We start from the raw sequence: 19,405 nt of genomic DNA, 5'->3' as shown, positions 1-19,405 counted from the left end.
TAAATTTTAACCAAAGCGTTCTCGCCTTAAAAAAAAAAAAAAAAAGATAATTTGCGCACTGAAAAAAAAACCTTTCCAAATCTCACGAGAGTTTCACAAGTGTAGGGTTACCACCTAGACACGGCCACCCTTATTTTGGGAATATCAGATGCTGCCGGGCCTCAGCTGCTTCCTGTAAATCGTGACGTCACCGGCGGATGATCACGTGGCCGCCAAGAGTCTCCGTGTGGAAAATCTTATGGAATAACACATCCAGACTAATAATAATAACTGTTTTTTTTTCTATTCATAACGGACGCTTTTTGGAACCGACACTGCACGGTGGTAGGCCGGCTCTGCCGAGCGGGTCCATATAAACTCAGCAGTATGGAGAACTGTTGGATGTTTACGGACTGTGTCTCCAACCAAGAACCTACATGGACGCTGCCTCATTCCTTTAGCAGCTAACATCTGCTCTCAACCGTTGGCTTTATTTTCACCCGACACAAAGGTCCGTTTTCAGTCGGTGCGAGCGAGTGAACGTTTGTTTCTGTCCCGCGTTATAAGTCGTTAATAAGCGGCCTGTTATCGTCTCCTGTTATTCAACTACAGTAAGTGAAGTTAGCTTCAGAGATTCCAGCAGTGCCTTTAAACTTCACACGCCGAGGATATGCCTGCAACCGACAACCTCTGAGTCTTTCCGTGTCAAGTTTATTTTTTTTACACAGTTTTCATTGAAAAATGAAGTCGTCTCTGGCTCCCGGGATACGACTTATCACGTCTTTTTCTCGAGATAGTTGGTAAGTTTCCATTGTCATCCATTCCTATTGTTCTCCTCATTTTCAAACACGGATAGTTCATGGCAGCCGTCATTTAGAGCAGCTGGTGACTTTATCTCCCTGCTGTAAATGATTGGCTTAAAAACATCGATATTCGATTTGTACTGAGGCTGATAAACTCAAACGGTTCAATATACAGTAATTTAATTTTGATGTGTCTCACTGTCTGTTACAAACTAGTAATCACTGCTTGTTTTCTTCGGGATATCCGTGTTTGTACATCTGTGTTGTGCTGTGAGGATCAGGAGCCACGCCAAACTCCATTCAAAAAATGTGGCATTTTAGAACTTCCTGCCTTATCGATACAGATTTGACGTTTATCGAGTCGATACGGTCTTTGACACATCCAGCATTTCAGGAATTTACCGAGACAAGCCAAGGGTCACTAGACTGTAATAACAAATCAGTTTCCAATATAAATTTACACTGCTGGCCGTGCTGTGTGTGGGGTGAAACTGAGATTATTGATTACTTAGTTTTGCTCACAGCACAGCGCTCCAGCAGTTCAGTAATAAAGTCCATTCCCACCAGGAAAAATCTCCAAATCTATTAGAAATTTAAAAGCAGGAATGATTAAGAACTATATGTTTAATTACTGATCATAATTAATTACATTAAATACTGTAACTGTTAGTGTTAACTACATATAATTTAATTATTTAATTTTATTTAATGACAAACACCCGCTGTTTGATTTAAATCACCTGCGGTTTGCAACCAAGACGTCTGCGATTGAATGCTATGAATTTCCTCAGAAATCTGTGGCTGCAACTAATGATAAATTTCATTGTCAATTAATTGATTAGTTGTTTGGTCTATCAGATGTCAGAAAACGGTGAAAAAGTTTATCAGTTGATCAGTTACCTGAAGTCCAAGGTGACATCCTCAAATGTCTTGTTTTACCCACAACTGAAAAATATAAAAAATTTAGATTTTGTTTCATAGAAAAGTACTCAAACCGATTAATCAATCAGCAAAAGTAGTTGGGGATTAATTTATTGATTGATTTATTGTTGCAGCTCTGTTCCTGATTCCCCTTCAGTCACACTGCCAAAGTGAGAACTGGTCTCTAGTCAAAAACACCTAAACTTAACTGGATGTACCTGTGTGCTAACAACACGAGTCCAGACTCACACTGTGCTTATTTTCCGTGATGTAGTTGAACTACTTTTTGAAAGTAGATTTAGTTTGACGAGCTAATTTTTTTGAGAGTAGTTGTCATTGGAAGTAGCTGGTAGTTTGATGAACTACAGTTTAGAATCATGACATAATCTGAACAGGGCTGCAACAAATACAGATTTTTCAAACACTTATTTTTTATGGAGGGTCAGATTTTTTTTATTTGGTATGCTAATTTGCTCCTTCGGCCCATTTTTAGACCTTTATGATTATTAATATATTAACTGTCCCCTGGCCTCCTGTCATTTTGCAAAAGTGGCAAAACAAGTTGAGCATCCTTGTACTAAGAGATTGATCAACCTGTTGTTTCAGCAGTAGTGATGGCAACAGTTTAATATAAAAGTATTTAAACTAATATTCCTTGTTGTACCTGAGTTCATCTGTGTTTACACACATTCAGGAATATTTCCAGCGGTTTGTCTGTTGAACCGTTCATGTTAATTGAAACTCCTCCTCACAGTGCCGTGCCATGTTTCTGGTGTACGTGATAAAAAAACATAATGAAGAGCTAAAGAAGGCCGACACTGTGCAGCCATAAACACTGATCTACCTGTCTGTTAGAACACCTGTATAGAACAATCTCATGCAAACTATTACAATACCCTGCAATAAAGCCTATCATCTCTTTTTTTTTCTGCACTGCGTCCAACACTGGTGAAGAAAACACTTATATGCTTTATTGAAGTAAAAGTAGAAATACAACAATGTAAAAATACTTAAAGTTTTAGATATGACATTATTAGCATGTTAATACAGATGCATTAATGTGTAAGTGACATTTTGCATGCTGCTGTTTGTAGTTAGCTCAAGTGGAGATAGTTTTAACTACTTTATTTATTATTTATACACTTAACTACCTTAAAGTTTAGCTCGGTGTTATTAATCGAGGGGTCAGGCCTCCTCCAAAGAGTCACTCATGAGATGATTCATGTGGCAGGAAAAAGGAAAAAACATAAATGCTCTATACATTTGTATTCATTTATTTTTTCTCCTCTCTAATTTTTTTTTGGGGGGGGGGGGGTTTGGTGAAATATTGGATAATTCTGCAATTTTGGGCCTTGAATTGTTACTTAAATGAAGAAATTTAAGAAGTTTAGAGGGGAAATGTCTCTTTGGTGAAACTGAAAGCAGCTCATAAGACATCAGAAACAAAAAAGGTCAAGGACCGCCGGTTTAATCTTTAACAACGTGTCTTATTTTATAAGCTTATCATATGTTCTTTTATCTCAAATCTTAATGTGTAAATACATCGCTGCGAGAGTGGAGCAGAGGAGTAAAACCTGCAATATTTCCCTCTGAAACTAAAGTGACATGAGTCAACTAAGTTTACTTTCCACCACTGGTGTCAAAAAGAATTTCAAGCCAAAGTTACTGATTGTGGTGTTTCTAGTATTATGTCCCCTTGTTGGCCTTAACTGAAAATAACAATATGTTTTGACTCATAGTTTATTAGCGTTAGAAAGAAATTATCGCACACATGTTCACTCTCTGATGAAAACAGCTGATCCGTGACATGCTGGTAACAGTTTGCTGAAGTTTACCAAACCCAAAATTGCATTTCAAACTGTTTTTTAACAAGTAAAGTCAAGTGAAATAGAACAAAATCTCCTTTTTTTCATCCTTGTTTTCCTTATTTCTTACTCTGTTTGACACCATGTCTGTATTTTAATCTCTTTTGCAGGTATCGCAGTTTCATTCTTCTCCTCACCTTCATCTTCTACACGGCCTACCATCTGTCACGGAAACCTATCAGCATTGTTAAGGTGACTGGGACAATTCAATCTAAGTTTTTTGCAGGAACTTGACACGTGCGGGTCGTGGAAAGTTGGGAAATCCTGACAAAGAAAAATCTTATCTTGAGTTCATGTTGTCCTTCTTTCCAACTGGAGCAGTCTCTTATATTTTCACATGAACAGAAGATTAAACAAAAGAGAAACTAACTAAATAAATCACAGGAATTTTATTTTAATTGTGCCCACAGGAGCCATTTGTTATCTCTCAACATTAATTTAAATGATCCGATAGCAGAAGGTGACATATCTGAAAAACAAACAGGTCAGACTGCACATTATTCATGCTTTTATTATTAAATGCTCCTCATCCACAGTCATAATTTGTTTAGATGCTGAGGAAGCATCTAAATTCAAGATTATGTTTTTTATTAAATGATTTAAATCATGCAGTAGCTGTTGTATGATGGCCCTTTAAAGCTTTAAGGTTTGTTGACAGCAGAGTCAGAGTCAGATCTCTACTATTATAAAAGGTGATGAAATTTACAATTTGTAAATTTTTACTCACAAGTTCATGCAACCCCTCCATAACGATGCAAATCTCTAAACATCAACCAGTGACTAAATTTAGCACATTGCTTTTCTTTTCTGTGCCTGTGAGAGTTTTAAACGTGTGGATTCACCTGCTTCCTTCCCTGTTTTTCTCTCTGATACTCAGAGTCAGCTGCACAGGAACTGTTCTACAGTCATTCAGCCATCAGACCTCAACATAACCAATAATGTTACTTGGTGTGACTGGGCGCCGTTTGGTAAGTCCTTCACTTGTTGATGATTGTTGTATGAAAGCAAAGCAGGGATTTTTTTTTTTTGGTCATCAGAATTTTAGAATAGCAATAAATAAAATAATTAATCGGACTGAGATAAAGTTAAACCCAGGAACATTTTCATACAGCTTTTACATATCAAAGTTAACCTGACCTGACGTGTGCAGAAGATGACTTTAATTCTCACCTGTTACCTGACATCATCATCAGTTAACTACTGTTAACTCAAACTAGAGAGCGTTGTGGAAGCTGCCAGCCCTCATGTTGTACTCACAATATTGTTGATGAGACGTTTTCTGTCAGCGTGTGTGGAAAGTCTGAAAGGTCGTCCTCTGTTACCGTGCACACACACACACACACACACACACACACACACACCTGTAGATATAACTGGAGAATGGAAGAATCACTTTAGGCCTGCAACAATAACAAATGAAAATTAAAATGTCAAAAATAGCGGGCAACATAAGTGGTCACAGTTAAAGGGATAGTTCACCCCAACAAAGCCCCAACATGCCATTTGCACACCGTCACACCACACACACCCAGTTCAGACAGTGTGCATGTGAACGTGGCTCCAAGCTGAGGAAACATGGGACTTGGATTACAGCAGACGAGCAGTATGGAGGCATTTTATGTTTTTATTCTCGTTTTTTTACATTTGAAAACTGGTCACCATTCACTTCCATTGTTTGGGAGATTCTGCGACACTGTTTTCCTGTGAAACTCCAGCAGTGTTTTGTGGACTAAAAAACTAAACCTGCCCTTCAATCAGCATGAGGGTGAGCAGATAATGACTGGATTTTAATTTTTTGGTGAACTATCCCTTTAAGGAAGGCTGTGTTGCCTCTCTGGGCCTTGGTGGGCCGTGGGGTCAGAGCTTAAAAATATTACCGTCTAACCCTGTATAGATTATCTTCTGTTTTTATTTCCAGTCATACATTTTGGTATCAGACTTCACAATTCTCTAGGCGTCTATTCTTTGTGCGATCAGTTGAGACTATCATTGTTATCCTCAGAATATTATCACATTATTGGTGTTTGGTACAGAAAGGCTTTTCATTTGAGCAGTGAAGCGATCCTTTGGCTCAGTCAGTGAACACGAGTGACCATGTTGGTGGGCGGGAAGCTCTTCTCACGTCCTCGGTGCTGCACAGCTCTCACCTTTCATCTGTGTCGTCTCTCTAGACCAGGACAACTACCAGACACTGTTTGGGGTCCTGGATAACTGCTTCCTGGTTGCCTATGCCATCGGCATGTTTTTCAGGTGTGTATTTGTTGTTGCTGGAGGAGCTTGTTGTGTTTGTGTTCTGTGTGTTGTATTGAGTCCTAGTTCTTTCTTGTGTTCTCAGTGGGATATTTGGAGAGCGGCTGCCTCTGCGGTACTACCTGAGCGTCGGGATGCTGTCGAGTGGATTGTTCACGTGTCTGTTTGGTCTCGGCTTCTACTGGAACATCCACTCGTTAGGGTACTACGCCTTCGTCCAGGTAAAGACACAACAACAACACAGAGTTCATGCAGTTTGTCCCCTGACTGGTTGTGAAGACCGAAGGCAACTTCTTGATGTGTTGCTCTGACTCGTTCTGGTTGTGAGAAGTATGACAGGGGAATCGTTTTGTTATAAGGACTGATTTGTCAGTGAGACATATCAATAACTATTGGCCATATTCATGTTCACCAGGAGGATGATTCTTAATGATTTTGTTGACCCTCTGACCTTTCCTCTGGTCCCACAGTCAGGCCAGAATTTCCACATGCAGACAAAAAAATTGCCAAATCTAAATTCATATTCATGCTTTCCACTGCAGGAACTTTCTCCCAGGAATAATAAGAACCTTTGGAGGAATTCACAGGGGTCTAAATTCAGTCCCCAGGGACATTATTTTACACCAGAAAAAGTCCCTTCTCACTTTCCAAAACTACAGGAACAGATTGGTTGAGTACTTGCATGTTTCAGCCACCAGTTTATTTTTTGTTCACTGTGCTTCAACACATCGACGTGGAGTTACAGAAGAAAGTATACAACAGGTGGACCAATAGCCAAGTCCAGACCTTATTAAACATTTATACTGACGATAAAATTCATTGTTTTTTCAAACGTCTACAGACTAATTCACCTAATCCTTCACAGGTCTTTAGATGGTGGTGGAAACATAAACGATTACAGGCTGAAGGAACCTTTTAGTTCTTTGAAAATTAGTTTAGCACAGTTAGCTTGCAGTTGCTAATTGTGGATCAATAGTTGGAATAAAGAGGATATAACTGTATTTTTTCAACCACATAAATTGCAGATTTATTCACACATATAACTTAGAATAGTAAGTGCACATTTTCTCTGTAAATGTGTGATCCTACGAGCACATGATCTGGTCTTTCATGGTCACAGTCACACATGTACAGTAAAAATCTTTTAATATTTGAAATAAAATGTTCCTGTTGTACCTTATTTGTCATTCATAGTTAGATAAGTTCTCAGTTGATCCTTTACTCTGGAAATTATTTACCTTTGAATAATCATGATCAAAACATACAATCGGATGAACAGCTGGTAAAATAAACAAAGTGACTGTTGGTTTTGGTACCTTGGAAGAGCTTTAATTTTGCTCTTAAAAAGCTGTGCAAACCCAGTGTTGTACATCTGAAACAGATCGTACCTTTAAATCTGCACAGAATTTGGAAGCTCTGAATGGTGATGATAAACAACATGTCATCCATTTTGGCCGACGGAACGAAAAAATCCCATTAGAGAAGAAAGAGGGAAGCTCAGAAGATCAGATGAGCTGTTTATCGCTGACTCACCACCAAACATTCAGCCATACCAACACACACACACACACACACACACACACACACACAGGCCAAGTTTCATTGGTCGCTGGTCTCTAAAGGAAGAGTGTGCATGCAGACACTCTGTGCCTCAGTAGGAATGAACAAATCGTCAGAAGGATTTTGTTTCACTTCAGTTTTTTGGACGAGTGAAACCCACAGCCCTGCAATGAAAATCAAACTTAACTGCTGCTGTGAATTTATGATGAAGCTCAAACTTCTCACCCTGATCAGATCAGATTTTAGTCCAGTAAGAGTTGGAGAAACTTCACTTGGTTGGCGGCAGCTAAGTCTCCTAAATGTCTGAAAGAAGTGAAACATGCCCATGATAATTTCCCTGAGCCCAGAGTGATGTCTTCAGATTGTTTGTTTTGTCTCATCCACAGTCCAAAACCCAAACATATTCAATTAACAACGATATCAAACAGAGAAAAGCAGAAAATCATCACATTTGAGAAGCTGTTTTTTTTTTCTTGATAAATGGCTGAAAAGATTAATTTTCTGTCAATCAACTTATCAAATCATCAACACATAGTTTCAGCACAACCAAGTTTTTATGACGTTAGTGCAACGCAGGCTTTGTGCAGCTTTTTAAAAGTGAAATTCAGGCACTTTTGAGGTACTTACTTACTTATTTGATTTTTATCTTAGTCTTTTTTTTATTGTTTTTTTATTGGCAGGCAGTCTAGCTCTGCTCTAAGTCAGAGATGAGACGTCATTAGACGACAAACAAATATGACAAATGGATAATTTCATTTCAAATATTAAAAGATAGGGATGAGTTGTGTTGATATCATGTATCTGCTGATACCAACCTGATGGCATCTGTTTCCTTCCCTCTGTAAATAATACATTTGTATAGATGCACTTTATATCTCGCTCTAACTATTAGACAAATATTCTGCTGCCATGAAGGAAGAAACATGCAGCCCTCAGTTCAGCGACACTGCTGCTTCTCTTTGTTTGAACCTTTTAGCAGCATGTCTGATTGGTCAGCACCCTTCAAACATTGAAACTTAGATAAATGCATAAATAGTTTTTTTTAAATAGTTTTCTTCCTTGAGTCACGGCTGATTTTGGCCAATATCTAACCGATACCAATACTGACTATCAGATCAGTGCATCCTTAGTAAAGATTTTGGTTTGCATGAATGATTGCAGTACATTGAAACTCAATCATAATCCTAACCTTAAGAACACAACGGTTATAATTAAGCACTTTCCAGACTTTAAAGACTTTGCACAAAACCAGGTAATTGACCAGTGCTTCCCACAAATTAATCTACACGGCTCATTCACCTGTGATTACTTACTTTTCTCATTGGTTTTTACTTTGGAAATTGCATTTTAACTGCACTCCACTGATCCAAAAGTCTCCTGTACCAGTACATGTGCAGTTGGACAAACAATGATATGCAGTTAGCTCATGAATTCAGTGCTGTTCTGCAGCTTTGAACTGTCAGATGAGCCACACACCATCACATGACACCCCGCCTATAGTCAAATTCCACAAGTACATTCACAGCCTCAGGGGAAACTATAATTAGAAATCTTACTCATGCTTTAAGGTCATCAATAATAGTATTTAAACTTCAATAATTTATCAATACTGCTTGTTTCAAATGATACATTATCAGTTAATGATAACATCAAAAGCACCAAAGCTATTTAAAAAAATGACCAAGTGCTCATTTTTAAATTTTGTGTGTAGGACTTTGTATTGAAGTTTAAAATTCTGGTACTGGGACGACCTCAATCGTACTATAAATAATAACAAGTTAAATAAATAATAATAAATATCTGAAGTCTGAAAAAGAGTTTTTATAGACTGAAGCAGTGACATGTAGCTGTCAAGAAATCAGTGATTATTGTATATTGATTAACATCCCTTTACCCCCTTACAGGTGTGATCACTGTGAGCTCTGTGGGTCAGTACAGGCCTTATTTATCATCTCTTCCCTTCACAGATGTAGAGAGATCTCACGGTGGCTTTAGTCAGGCTTTACTCACACTCATCACATGACTCCCGGCTGCATCATATGACTGCAGGAGTGTTTCTGGGCTCACACAGGTCGGGGTTGGGGAATGTTAAGAATCACTGCTCACTGGTCTCCTCTCGTTCTCCTGCTTACGTAGATGTTTACAGCAGCGTTAAGAGGCTTTTAACACAGGCTGTTTTCTTGCTCTGTTTGCTTCACTCTGCAGGTCATGAACGGGCTCATGCAGACCACCGGTTGGCCTGCGGTGGTGGCTTGTGTCGGCAACTGGTTTGGGAAGGGGAAGTGAGTACTGCATGATGTGCAACTGAGCGCAGTCCCGCTGACTGTGCGGTATTAAATGCTTCTTTTTTTGTGGCTGACTGACTCGCACATTTATCACGTTTTGACAGCTCAGAGAGACCAGGCTTTGATTTGACTCCAGCATCAAGTCACCATTATAAATCTAACCTGCCTCTTTAATGTGTGTAGAGGCTCAGGAACTGATCAGAGTAGAACTGCAAGTACATCACTCAGATAAATGTCAGAACATGTATTATTGTAAACAATAGTCACTCCTGTCTGAGTGGGTCACACCCTTTCTGTGCCTCGTCTACAGCCATGAATACTTACGTGCACAAAAGAAAACAGAAACCAGTCCTGCTGGGAGAAATCAGTTTCTGCCCTACGTGAACTGAGTTCAGTCAGTATAAAGGACAGTTGACACTTTATAACCATCATTAATAAATGATACACTGATAGATTATAATCTCTTCATATTTTTGTGCACAAGAAAACTTCATTCGTTAATTAACCAGTAACTAAGGCTGTCAGATAAATGTAGATGAGTAGATGTACAAGAGGCATGAAAATAAAACACTCAACTGAAGTACAAGTACCTCAGATCTGTACTTAAGAACAGTACTTGACTAACTGTACTCTGCTGCATCCACCACTGCACACTGTAGTTGAAGTCGCTGCACAGAAGTCCTGGGTTCACTGCCTCTACGTGGAGTTATGTGCTGTAAAAAGCTTTTTTTAATTTAAGGCACACAGTGTCTTTTAGTGTTTGAACATAGCCAGACCAGCTGTTTCGTCTTGTTTCTAGTGCTCATGCTAAGCTAGGCTAACCATGTCCTGGCTGCAGCTCCTTGCCTCACACACACACCGACATGAGATTGATATCAATCTCGCTATCAGAGAGAAAGCAAGTGAGCGTGTTTCTCAAAAGCATATTTCTGAAACAATACCTGTAATTCTTGTTAACAATATCTGCAGCAGTGTGAAGAGAAGCGCTCATCGCCTCCGTGTTCTTGTGTTTTGATCGTCAGGCGTGGGTTCATCATGGGTGTGTGGAACTCCCACACATCAGTGGGAAACATCTTGGGTTCGCTCATCGCAGGAGCCTTCGTGTCCTCGGCGTGGGGAATGTCCTTCATCGTCCCTGGACTCATCATCGCCTCCACTGGGATCCTGTGCTTCTTCTTCCTGGTTGAAAGTCAGTTTCTGGTCATGAGAGGAAACCTCCACACACACAAAGCTCATTCACAGAGGCAGTTTAATTTAACTGGACAGGTTGTGGTTTATACAGTTCAGAGTTTGACCTTTCAACGACGCTGTTTTAATTGAAAAAAATGGCACCTGCATGATTCATGTAAATCCATTGTGTATTTATTTGGAGCAAGTTGTCCATGACTGATCTCGTATTTGTAATGCAACTAAATATTTCTTCTCCCAAACCAACCAAACTCCACTGGCAAAATCATGAATTTTACCTCTCAGAACACACGAGTAGCTGGTCTACTGCTGCCTGTTAGTTAGTTTGTGTTATTTGGGGACGTCTGTGTTTTCAAAGGATAGTTTGGATTAACTGAAGTCAGAGTAACACAAACAAACTAACCCCCCTGTATCGACTGCAAGTGAGTCAGATGTATTTTGCAGTCGCACATGTCACATGACAGAAACACTTTCATTTTTAGCAGTACAGCTAAAAATACACTGAAAACATTTTATCCACGTTTTGTAACGCACTTGAAGCAGAATCTGCTCCACAGCTGGAGATCAGCTGTTCTGCAAGGTATAATTACTGACTTTGTGTGTGGAGTTTGGTTGGTTTAGAGAATCGTTTCCTAATCCTGGTCCTCACGGCCCACTGCCTGACATGTTCAGATGTTTCCCTGCTCCAACTCACCTGATTCAAATGATCAGGTTGTTATCAGGCTTCTGCAGAGGCTTGATGACAAGCTGATCATTTGAATCGGGTGGGCCGTGAGGATCAGGATTGGGAAACGCTGATTTAGAGACACGGATATTTGACTTATATAAATGTGCTTTACTATCAGAAAAGGCTCTCTGACAACAACGTAAAGGAGTGAAATTATGATAAATATAGTCTACAACTTAAACTTTAGTTATTAATTTCATCCCTCAGTATGAAGTTAAATGTGAGTCATGTTTAGTCTCCTTTAGCATAAAGACTGGAAGATGGAAAATTAGTCATATATACATGTTGTATCCTTGTCAAACCTGAATGTTGCTTTTACATTTTTAGAAGAACATTTCTGAGTCTGATCTTTTCCTCTCTCTTATTCAGAACCTGAAGACGTCAACTGCACTCCTCCTCAGCACCATGTGAGTTACAACAGAAACATTCATTGTTCTAATTCGTCTGTAAAGTGGCTGCTTCCTCTAATCCATGTGCGTTTGTCTTGCAGAGCGAGCAGGAGAGCGGCGAGACCGAGCCCCTCCTGCAGAACTCGTCCCACGCTGACAGGACTGGGAACGGTGCCGTCAGCGCCGAGCCCGTGGAGGTCGTGGAGGAGCACACCGAGGCCATCAGCTTCTGTGGAGCTCTCAGTATACCTGTGAGTGGAAACCTCAACATACGATGCTCGATTGATTTGATTTGAAAGTGCTGAATTTGAAACAGGTTATTCTGAATTATCGGTACATTATTTTATAGTTGTATTTATAAAAACAAAGGTATTCTGATATTCTGGATTTGTTCAGGTTGAAAGACATGATGTCATCATGTGTAGGATTTCATAAATTTTTACCTTGGCGCCCTCTGGTGGTAATTTTCCCACAAACAAAAACTTTTAGAAAGATGCCATAATCACGTACAAATACACACACAAACTTTCCTTCTGATAAAAAAGTTAATCAAGTTTATTTCATTCAGATTCAGTTTTCTGAAAGAGTTTCTTGAAATCAAACCCAACCCATTTTTAGAAGAGGACTATAATCAGGTTCGAGCTAAAATATGCTGATGACATTCGGGTTCAGTCAGAATTTTGTCGGCATCGGGCCTCAACGGGCTCAACTTTTCAGGCACGATCAAAGTGCTACCCACAACCCACCAGAAGTGTGAGGCGGCGCCTGTAGCTGCAGAAACTTCACCTGTACCTTCTTTATTCAGCAACTGACAAATCTCACTTATTCTGCCTTTAAATCATCTTAGATTTTATCAGTCATTATATTGAAAAGATAATCAAATATTATTGAAATCTTGATATGGCCAAGAGCAATATCCAAATCACAATTTTTGACAAAGGGTGAAATGTGTCACGACATTATAAATGAACCGGTGCAGCTGGTTCAGATCCCAGCAATAAAAACAGTATCAAAAGCGAGCAGCTCACTCTGCTCCGGTTTGTGATCCCACAGATTTCACTTTACCCAGCTGCTGAGAAGACACGAGAACTTGTTCAACTTTTTCTGGAGTGTTTTCTTTTTATCATAACTCCCACTACAACTGTGACTCATGTTATAATCACAATATCTGTCAAAAATAAAGTTTTGGATGCCAACTATCTTAGCACCGACTTTCAAAAACTACTGAGCACTGAAAGCTGGTATTGCATGTTAGTCAGAGTCTCAGTGTTCTGTACCTGCTCTGTGATTAGATTTTTCCTGGTTTAGATTATGATTTTTATCATTTTATCTAGGTATGGTTCCAGTGTGCCTGTTCACATTTTGAATTCCACAATGAGAAACAATTAAAAAATATTGTTTTGGTATCAGCACTGAATCTGTTCTTGACTGTGTGTGTGTGTGTGTGTGTGTGTGTGTGTGTGTGTGTGTGTCAGTTCACTGTGAATCGTGCTCATGAAAACTTTTTAAACTGATGAAAGGTTCTCACGGCGTTCTGGGGTGTTCTCTCACACAGGGAGTGGTGGAGTTCTCTCTCTGTCTGCTGTTTGCCAAGCTGGTCAGCTACACCTTCCTGTACTGGCTGCCGCTCTACATCTCAAATGTTGGTCAGTGTTTACACACACACACACACATTTATCTACCTCACTTTGTGTCACTCTTTTAAAGTTGATGTTGGTTCTGTTTTTCATTTTCAGCACATTTTGAGGCCAAAGAGGCCGGAGACATGTCGACACTGTTTGATGTAGGAGGAATCATGGGTAAGATTCACAGTCACGTCACCTGATCTGATAAATATAACCACTTCTGATTACTGAATGTTGAAATATATATATAATTCCACTGAAATTAAAGCATTGAAATATTTTATTTTAAAAGTTACCAGAGTTTCAGAGTTTTTTGGGTTTTCAGTCGTTCATCTGAACTCATTTTTCTTGTATTAAATGATTAATTTAAGTCTCTAAATTTGACCAAATTTGACAGTGTGAGCAACTTAAATTTAGTTTTTTGATTGTTGGAAGATGAGATCTGACTGACTGTGTTTGTGTCATCAGGAGGCATCTTGGCTGGACTTGTGTCTGACTATACAGGCGGGAGGGCGACGACTTGTGGCGTCATGTTGCTTGCTGCTGCTCCTATGGTGAGTGTCATCTAATAAATCAGATTACTTTATGACGGCACGGTTGTTGACACATTTGCAAGACGAGTTTTAATGAATCAAACCGGTGGCCTCCTGAAGGAACAGGTGTTGACCAAACCCAGCGGTCTGTTATTCCATCTCTCTGTACTTCTCAGCCTTTTTTGTCAGATTCAAACCTGTTGGTTCAAACCTCCTCCAAGTGAGTTAGACATGTTTTTTTTTAATCCATGCAGCTGTCTGCAACAGCTCTCTGCGTCTTGTGTGTCCCAGCTGCGTCTGACAGACAGACACGTGACCCGAAGCGTTTATTCAAACTTTAAGTCTATTTGTTTTTACAATACGCACATAAACAGGAGGCTGGCGTCCAGTAAAGAAGCACTTATAGTTTATCCCCCCTTCACTTTTCCCAGCTGCTGAGAAGTGAGACAGGAACTTTTTGAACTTTTGCTGAAGTGTTTTTTTGTTGCTAGACTTTACGTTCACTGTGATCAGGTCCTGTGATCAGGTCCACAGCTCACTATGAACATTTTTTTTTTGAAAAACATTTTTTTAGGAGGTTTCTAACTTTTTTTTAGTTTATTTCAAAACTCAAGAGTTTGATCCAAAACTTGCCTTGAAATTATGAGTTTTGTCAGTTTTTTTTTTTTTACGGTGTGAAAACGAGATACGATGTTGATATTTGCTGCAGTTTTTCTTCCTGTCATCTGGTGCTTTGATTCAGTCTTTTCTTTATCTCAGATTCTGCATTACAACAAATATCACATCATTACTGTCATCTAAATATCGATCTCTGACCGCAGGGCGCTTCACACTTGAGTGTGAGGAGAAGTTTGTTTCAGCTGGATGATATTATAAGTTTCAACATAACATTTCTCTGATAAGTTTTTGCTGCATTTGCTGATTGTTTTTCTTCATGTTCCAGCTTTTCCTCTATAACTCCATTGGACAAAGAAGCCTTGGTACAACAATCGGTAAGACTGTAGTTTTGTTTTTTACTTTGGTTCTTTCTTGTGAGAAAAGATTTTTCAGTTTTTGGGGAAAATAAGAGAGTAAGGAGTCAGTTAGTCCCGATCAGGTCTAGATGTGTGAAAAAAACACTTCATCAGAGGAGAGCAGATCGATCAATAACAGCCTGAAGGTTTAATAATCAGCAGCTCGACTCAGTTGTACTAACAGTTTTTTTTCCCTGTGAAGGTATGCTGCTGTTGTGTGGAGGCCTGGTGAACGGACCGTACGCCCTCATCACTACTGCCGTATCTGCCGACCTGGTAAGACCTGAAGCATCATGGGAAAACCCCACTGTTTCTGTAATCCTAATAATAACATGTAGTGGACACAGAGTAAACTGGCTCTGCTCACACGATGTGTTTGTTGAACAGGGAACACATGAGAGTCTGAGAGGAAACTCCAGAGCGTTGTCAACGGTGACGGCAATTATTGACGGGACCGGATCAATAGGTACGTTTGGACTGCAGAGATCCAGCATCTTTATGTGGATCTTTTATTTTTTATAACCCCTTTAAAGCTCCTCTAATATCCCCTCAGCTCGACAGCAGCCTTTAGCCTCTTTTAGCTCATTGTTTTTTTTATGATGCTCTGAATGCAGCAGGTTTGTAGCATCTAACTATGACAGTTATTTTTCCCACAGGAGTTATGGATGAATGAATGACTTTATTTTGAACTTAAAATTAAAAATCAGATATAAAATCAAACAAAACAAGATTAACAGTGTCTGAGAAGGAGGAGGTAGAAGTAAAACTTAAATTCCCTGTCTGTTTCTCACTTCTCCCCCAAAATTTCCCAAAACTGACCCTGGCTCAGCTGCTGTGAGCACAAACAACAGACATGTCTGTTGTTACCAACCAAAGTTTTTTCAGAAGTTAGAAGCACTTTATAATGTTTTGTGTTAAATGCATTTAAAAGTCTAAAAGGTTGAATGTTTTGTATGTTACGTATTAAGAGAGAAGAGAAAATGTTTGTTGATGTTGTTGTTGTTTGTTGTGTAGGTGCTGCTCTGGGTCCTCTGTTAGCCGGCATCATCTCCCCCACCGGCTGGAACAACGTCTTCTACATGCTCATCACTGCCGACGTCCTCGCCTGCCTGGTCAGAAACTCCTCCTTATATCATCACAACACAGCAAGACATGATGATGTTCCTGTTCCTCACTGACACATTTGTTTGTTTGTTTGTCTCTTTGTCTCTTTAGTTTTTGTCCAGACTTGTTTACAAGGAAGCTCAGGGCTGGTGTGGACGAGCCCCCCGAGTCAGAGGGTGAGGATCACCAACAGCTGCCATTTAGCCTCAAAGATGAAGAAGATTTTTTTTGTTTGTTTGTTTTTTGACTTGAAAAAACTACAAACGTGTATAAGAACGGACAGCGACACTCTTCAGATGAGACAAAAACACCCCACCGCCTCACTCTGTGATCAGAAAAAAGATTTCAGAGACTCTCAATCGTTCATTCTTTAAATAAACGATTCCACATTTTTTATTCACATTCCTGCAGAGAATATACGAGAAGATCGATGCTGAACAAAACTAACAACTGTGATATTTATTTTATTTATTTTGAAAAGTGCTTTGAGGTTAAACAGTTATTTTTTTAACTGGAACACAGCCAGAAAATAAAAACTACAGATCAATGAAAGAAAGAAGAGCATGTGATTTAACACCCAGGTCAAGAAAAACATGTAAAAAAATAAAATGATTTGATGATAAAACAGGTGCGGGACCTGTTTTATCATCAAATCATTTTTTTTTTTTTTTACATAAATGGTTCATTTATTTTCTGTTCATTTCTGCATTTATGTTTATGTTCATTTTGTGGAAATTCCCTTATTTATGTTATTTCAGAGGATAAATGAGAAGCCAGGAAGCTATTAGCTTAGCTTAGCTTACTTTAGTTTAGCACTAATCCCAGAAGCAAAGGAAACAGTTAGCGTAGCTCTGTCCAAAGGTTTCTGAATCTCAGCAGTTAACATTTTATACTTCAGTTCGTCACAGTTATTAAATATTTGCCTGAATTATCTCGAGGCCCTTAACTTCTGATATTCACATAATGTTAGTGGCCGTTCATTCACAGTACTTTGACTTTCCTTTTGCTGATTTTCCATAAATGTGTTTAATATTTAGACTAAATGGTTGTAGATGACATGTGGTTATGACCTGTTTAGTCATTTTGATCAGTGGTTTCCGTCACTGTCACTATTTTCTTTGCATATTTCAGTAATAGGCTTCATAAATCTGAATGCATTATTATTTTTGTCGTATTTTCCCTGAACAATTGTTGTTTACAAAGACTCAAAGGCAAAAATAAAATAAGGAAATTAAATAAGAATATTCACCAAATGAATTAAAACATTATAAGCAGGGCTGCAGTGTTTTGATTTTATTATACTGTGTTTTTCTGCCACTTATTCTCAAACAAATTCTCACTTTTTATTGCTTTATCTTTTTATTCCAGGTTCAAAGAAATCTGAAAGAATCACACGATCAAGCTGGGACCAAAACACACAAAAAGACGGAGACGACGGTGCAGCCGACGTCACCGTACGGCGGTACGACCTCTGTCCATTCAGGCTGAATGGAAGCGAAGCGACCGGTGGAAGATTCAAGGCACTAAAGTGACGATCGAAGCCGCCTTCTTATTGTAAAACACAGAGACAAATATGCCTTTATAGAGACAAAGCTTTTTTTATGACTAATCTCCTCATTCTGACTGTTTTAATATTCTTTTATCATTAAAGTGTATATACTGTGCATTTTCTTAATTTTGTCTTTTTGCGTCTCCTTAGTTACTTTGTCCTTTAGGTCCATAATATTTCACATGATTGTTTGGTAGCATTTGTAGTATTTTAGATGATATTTAGTCATTCAAGTGTTGATCTATGATGCTAAATACACTGATAGTTCACACATGTCAGGGACTCAGGTTCAGACACTGAGCCCCAGATTCCTCCTTGGATGGTGGTTTTGTTGGAAAACAACCACTGGTGTCTGATTGACAGTCAAACTGTACAAAACTTCCATTTCCATAAGCAGCCTAGACTGCATTTACTTTGACCACAAATACCACAAAATATGCAGCAAAATAAAATTATGAAATTGTTGAGTCACTGTGAGGAGACAGAGAAAAGATGTGTTACTCCCATAATGGTCATTTACTGCAGTTTGAACCCAACAGTAACACCTGAAACTCTGCGCCTATGTAGCATTTATGAGCAACACATTTATTATTACATGGCTTTTTAAATTACTTGATTTTGATTGGTCAACTACAGGTCTGTTATTTCTGGATAACAAACCGTTGCTATGATGAACAGGCCGTTGCTATGGATGCTGTCCTCGTCAGTCCAGAGCAATAAATATTTTTTAAATCACTAAAATTTTCTTTAAATTCATATCATATCAATGAAGGATGGAGAAACAAGAACAAAACATTTATGGAGAGAACTAGCTGATGAAGAACAAACTTTAAAGCTGAAAACTTCAGCTCCTTTTTCATTTTTTTCGTGCTTGTGAGCTCTACAGGATGAAATTCACACATATTGTCAAGAAGCAACAGTTGGATTTTACTTTTTGCATAATTACAAGAAAAGAAGGCAAACCTCCGACACACATGACCACCGTCTGTTTAATAACAGTAAATATAAGTTAATAAGACAAATGATTCCCTGAGACTCAGAGGATCATATGGCATCATGTTTCCATTTAGGCTTTATTTTAAAAAGAACCTGCAGTAACATTATATACCATCATAATTATAGTGGTTGGTCTCATTTAATGGATCAGTTTCCAGCTACCAGTTCAGAGTTTTGTACCACTGCAAAACATTTCTCTAAAATAAAATGAAATATACAAGGGACACTCAAAACATTTTTAAAGGTCTAAAACAAACAAACAAACGAGTAGTCAGGCCTTGACTTGAGGTCTGAAAGGCAGTTTTACAGAAATGACAATCAAGAAAAAAGTAAACAGAAGCCACAGCAGCAGAAGCTCTGGAGGCCCACTGCTCCAAAAATACACCTCCCCTCCCTCCTGTCCATGGTTCTGAATCTGTTCAGGTTAACTGCAGTAAAACTCTCATGAACATTTAAAATTTCCCTGCAGCAGTAAAATCACTTGAAATGCAACTTTGTGTGAGGTTTGACAGACGGCCTGCCGATTCAGAACCACGGTCAGAGCCAGCAGGCGTTAAACTAACAACTGCATGGAGAGTCTGTACTTTCGGAGCAGTGGGGTCCCACTTTTTTTTTTTC

General features: G+C 38.9%; 1 protein-coding gene across 1 annotated transcript; it reads left to right on the top strand.

Moving 5' to 3' along the window:
- Window positions 1–180: 180 nt before the first annotated feature.
- Window positions 181–17,906, top strand: slc37a2 (solute carrier family 37 member 2). The gene is made up of 18 exons (XM_084730088.1): window positions 181–779; window positions 3,679–3,760; window positions 4,446–4,536; window positions 5,740–5,818; window positions 5,904–6,039; window positions 9,584–9,660; window positions 10,686–10,852; window positions 11,948–11,985; window positions 12,069–12,218; window positions 13,523–13,613; window positions 13,704–13,766; window positions 14,061–14,146; window positions 15,069–15,117; window positions 15,341–15,414; window positions 15,526–15,604; window positions 16,153–16,250; window positions 16,354–16,418; window positions 17,611–17,906. The coding sequence occupies exons 1-18, from the start codon at window positions 721–723 to the stop codon at window positions 17,624–17,626; spliced, it is 1,500 nt and encodes a 499-aa protein (XP_084586214.1). The 5' UTR covers window positions 181–720; the 3' UTR covers window positions 17,627–17,906.
- Window positions 17,907–19,405: the final 1,499 nt, after the last annotated feature.

The sequence above is a fragment of the Lutjanus erythropterus genome, chromosome 11 (assembly GCF_056507025.1).
Source record: "Lutjanus erythropterus isolate fLutEry1 chromosome 11, fLutEry1.hap2, whole genome shotgun sequence".
Lineage (NCBI taxonomy): Eukaryota > Metazoa > Chordata > Actinopteri > Lutjaniformes > Lutjanidae > Lutjanus > Lutjanus erythropterus.
Note: the sequence above shows the minus strand (reverse complement) of the source record. Positions and strands in the feature narration are given on the sequence as shown.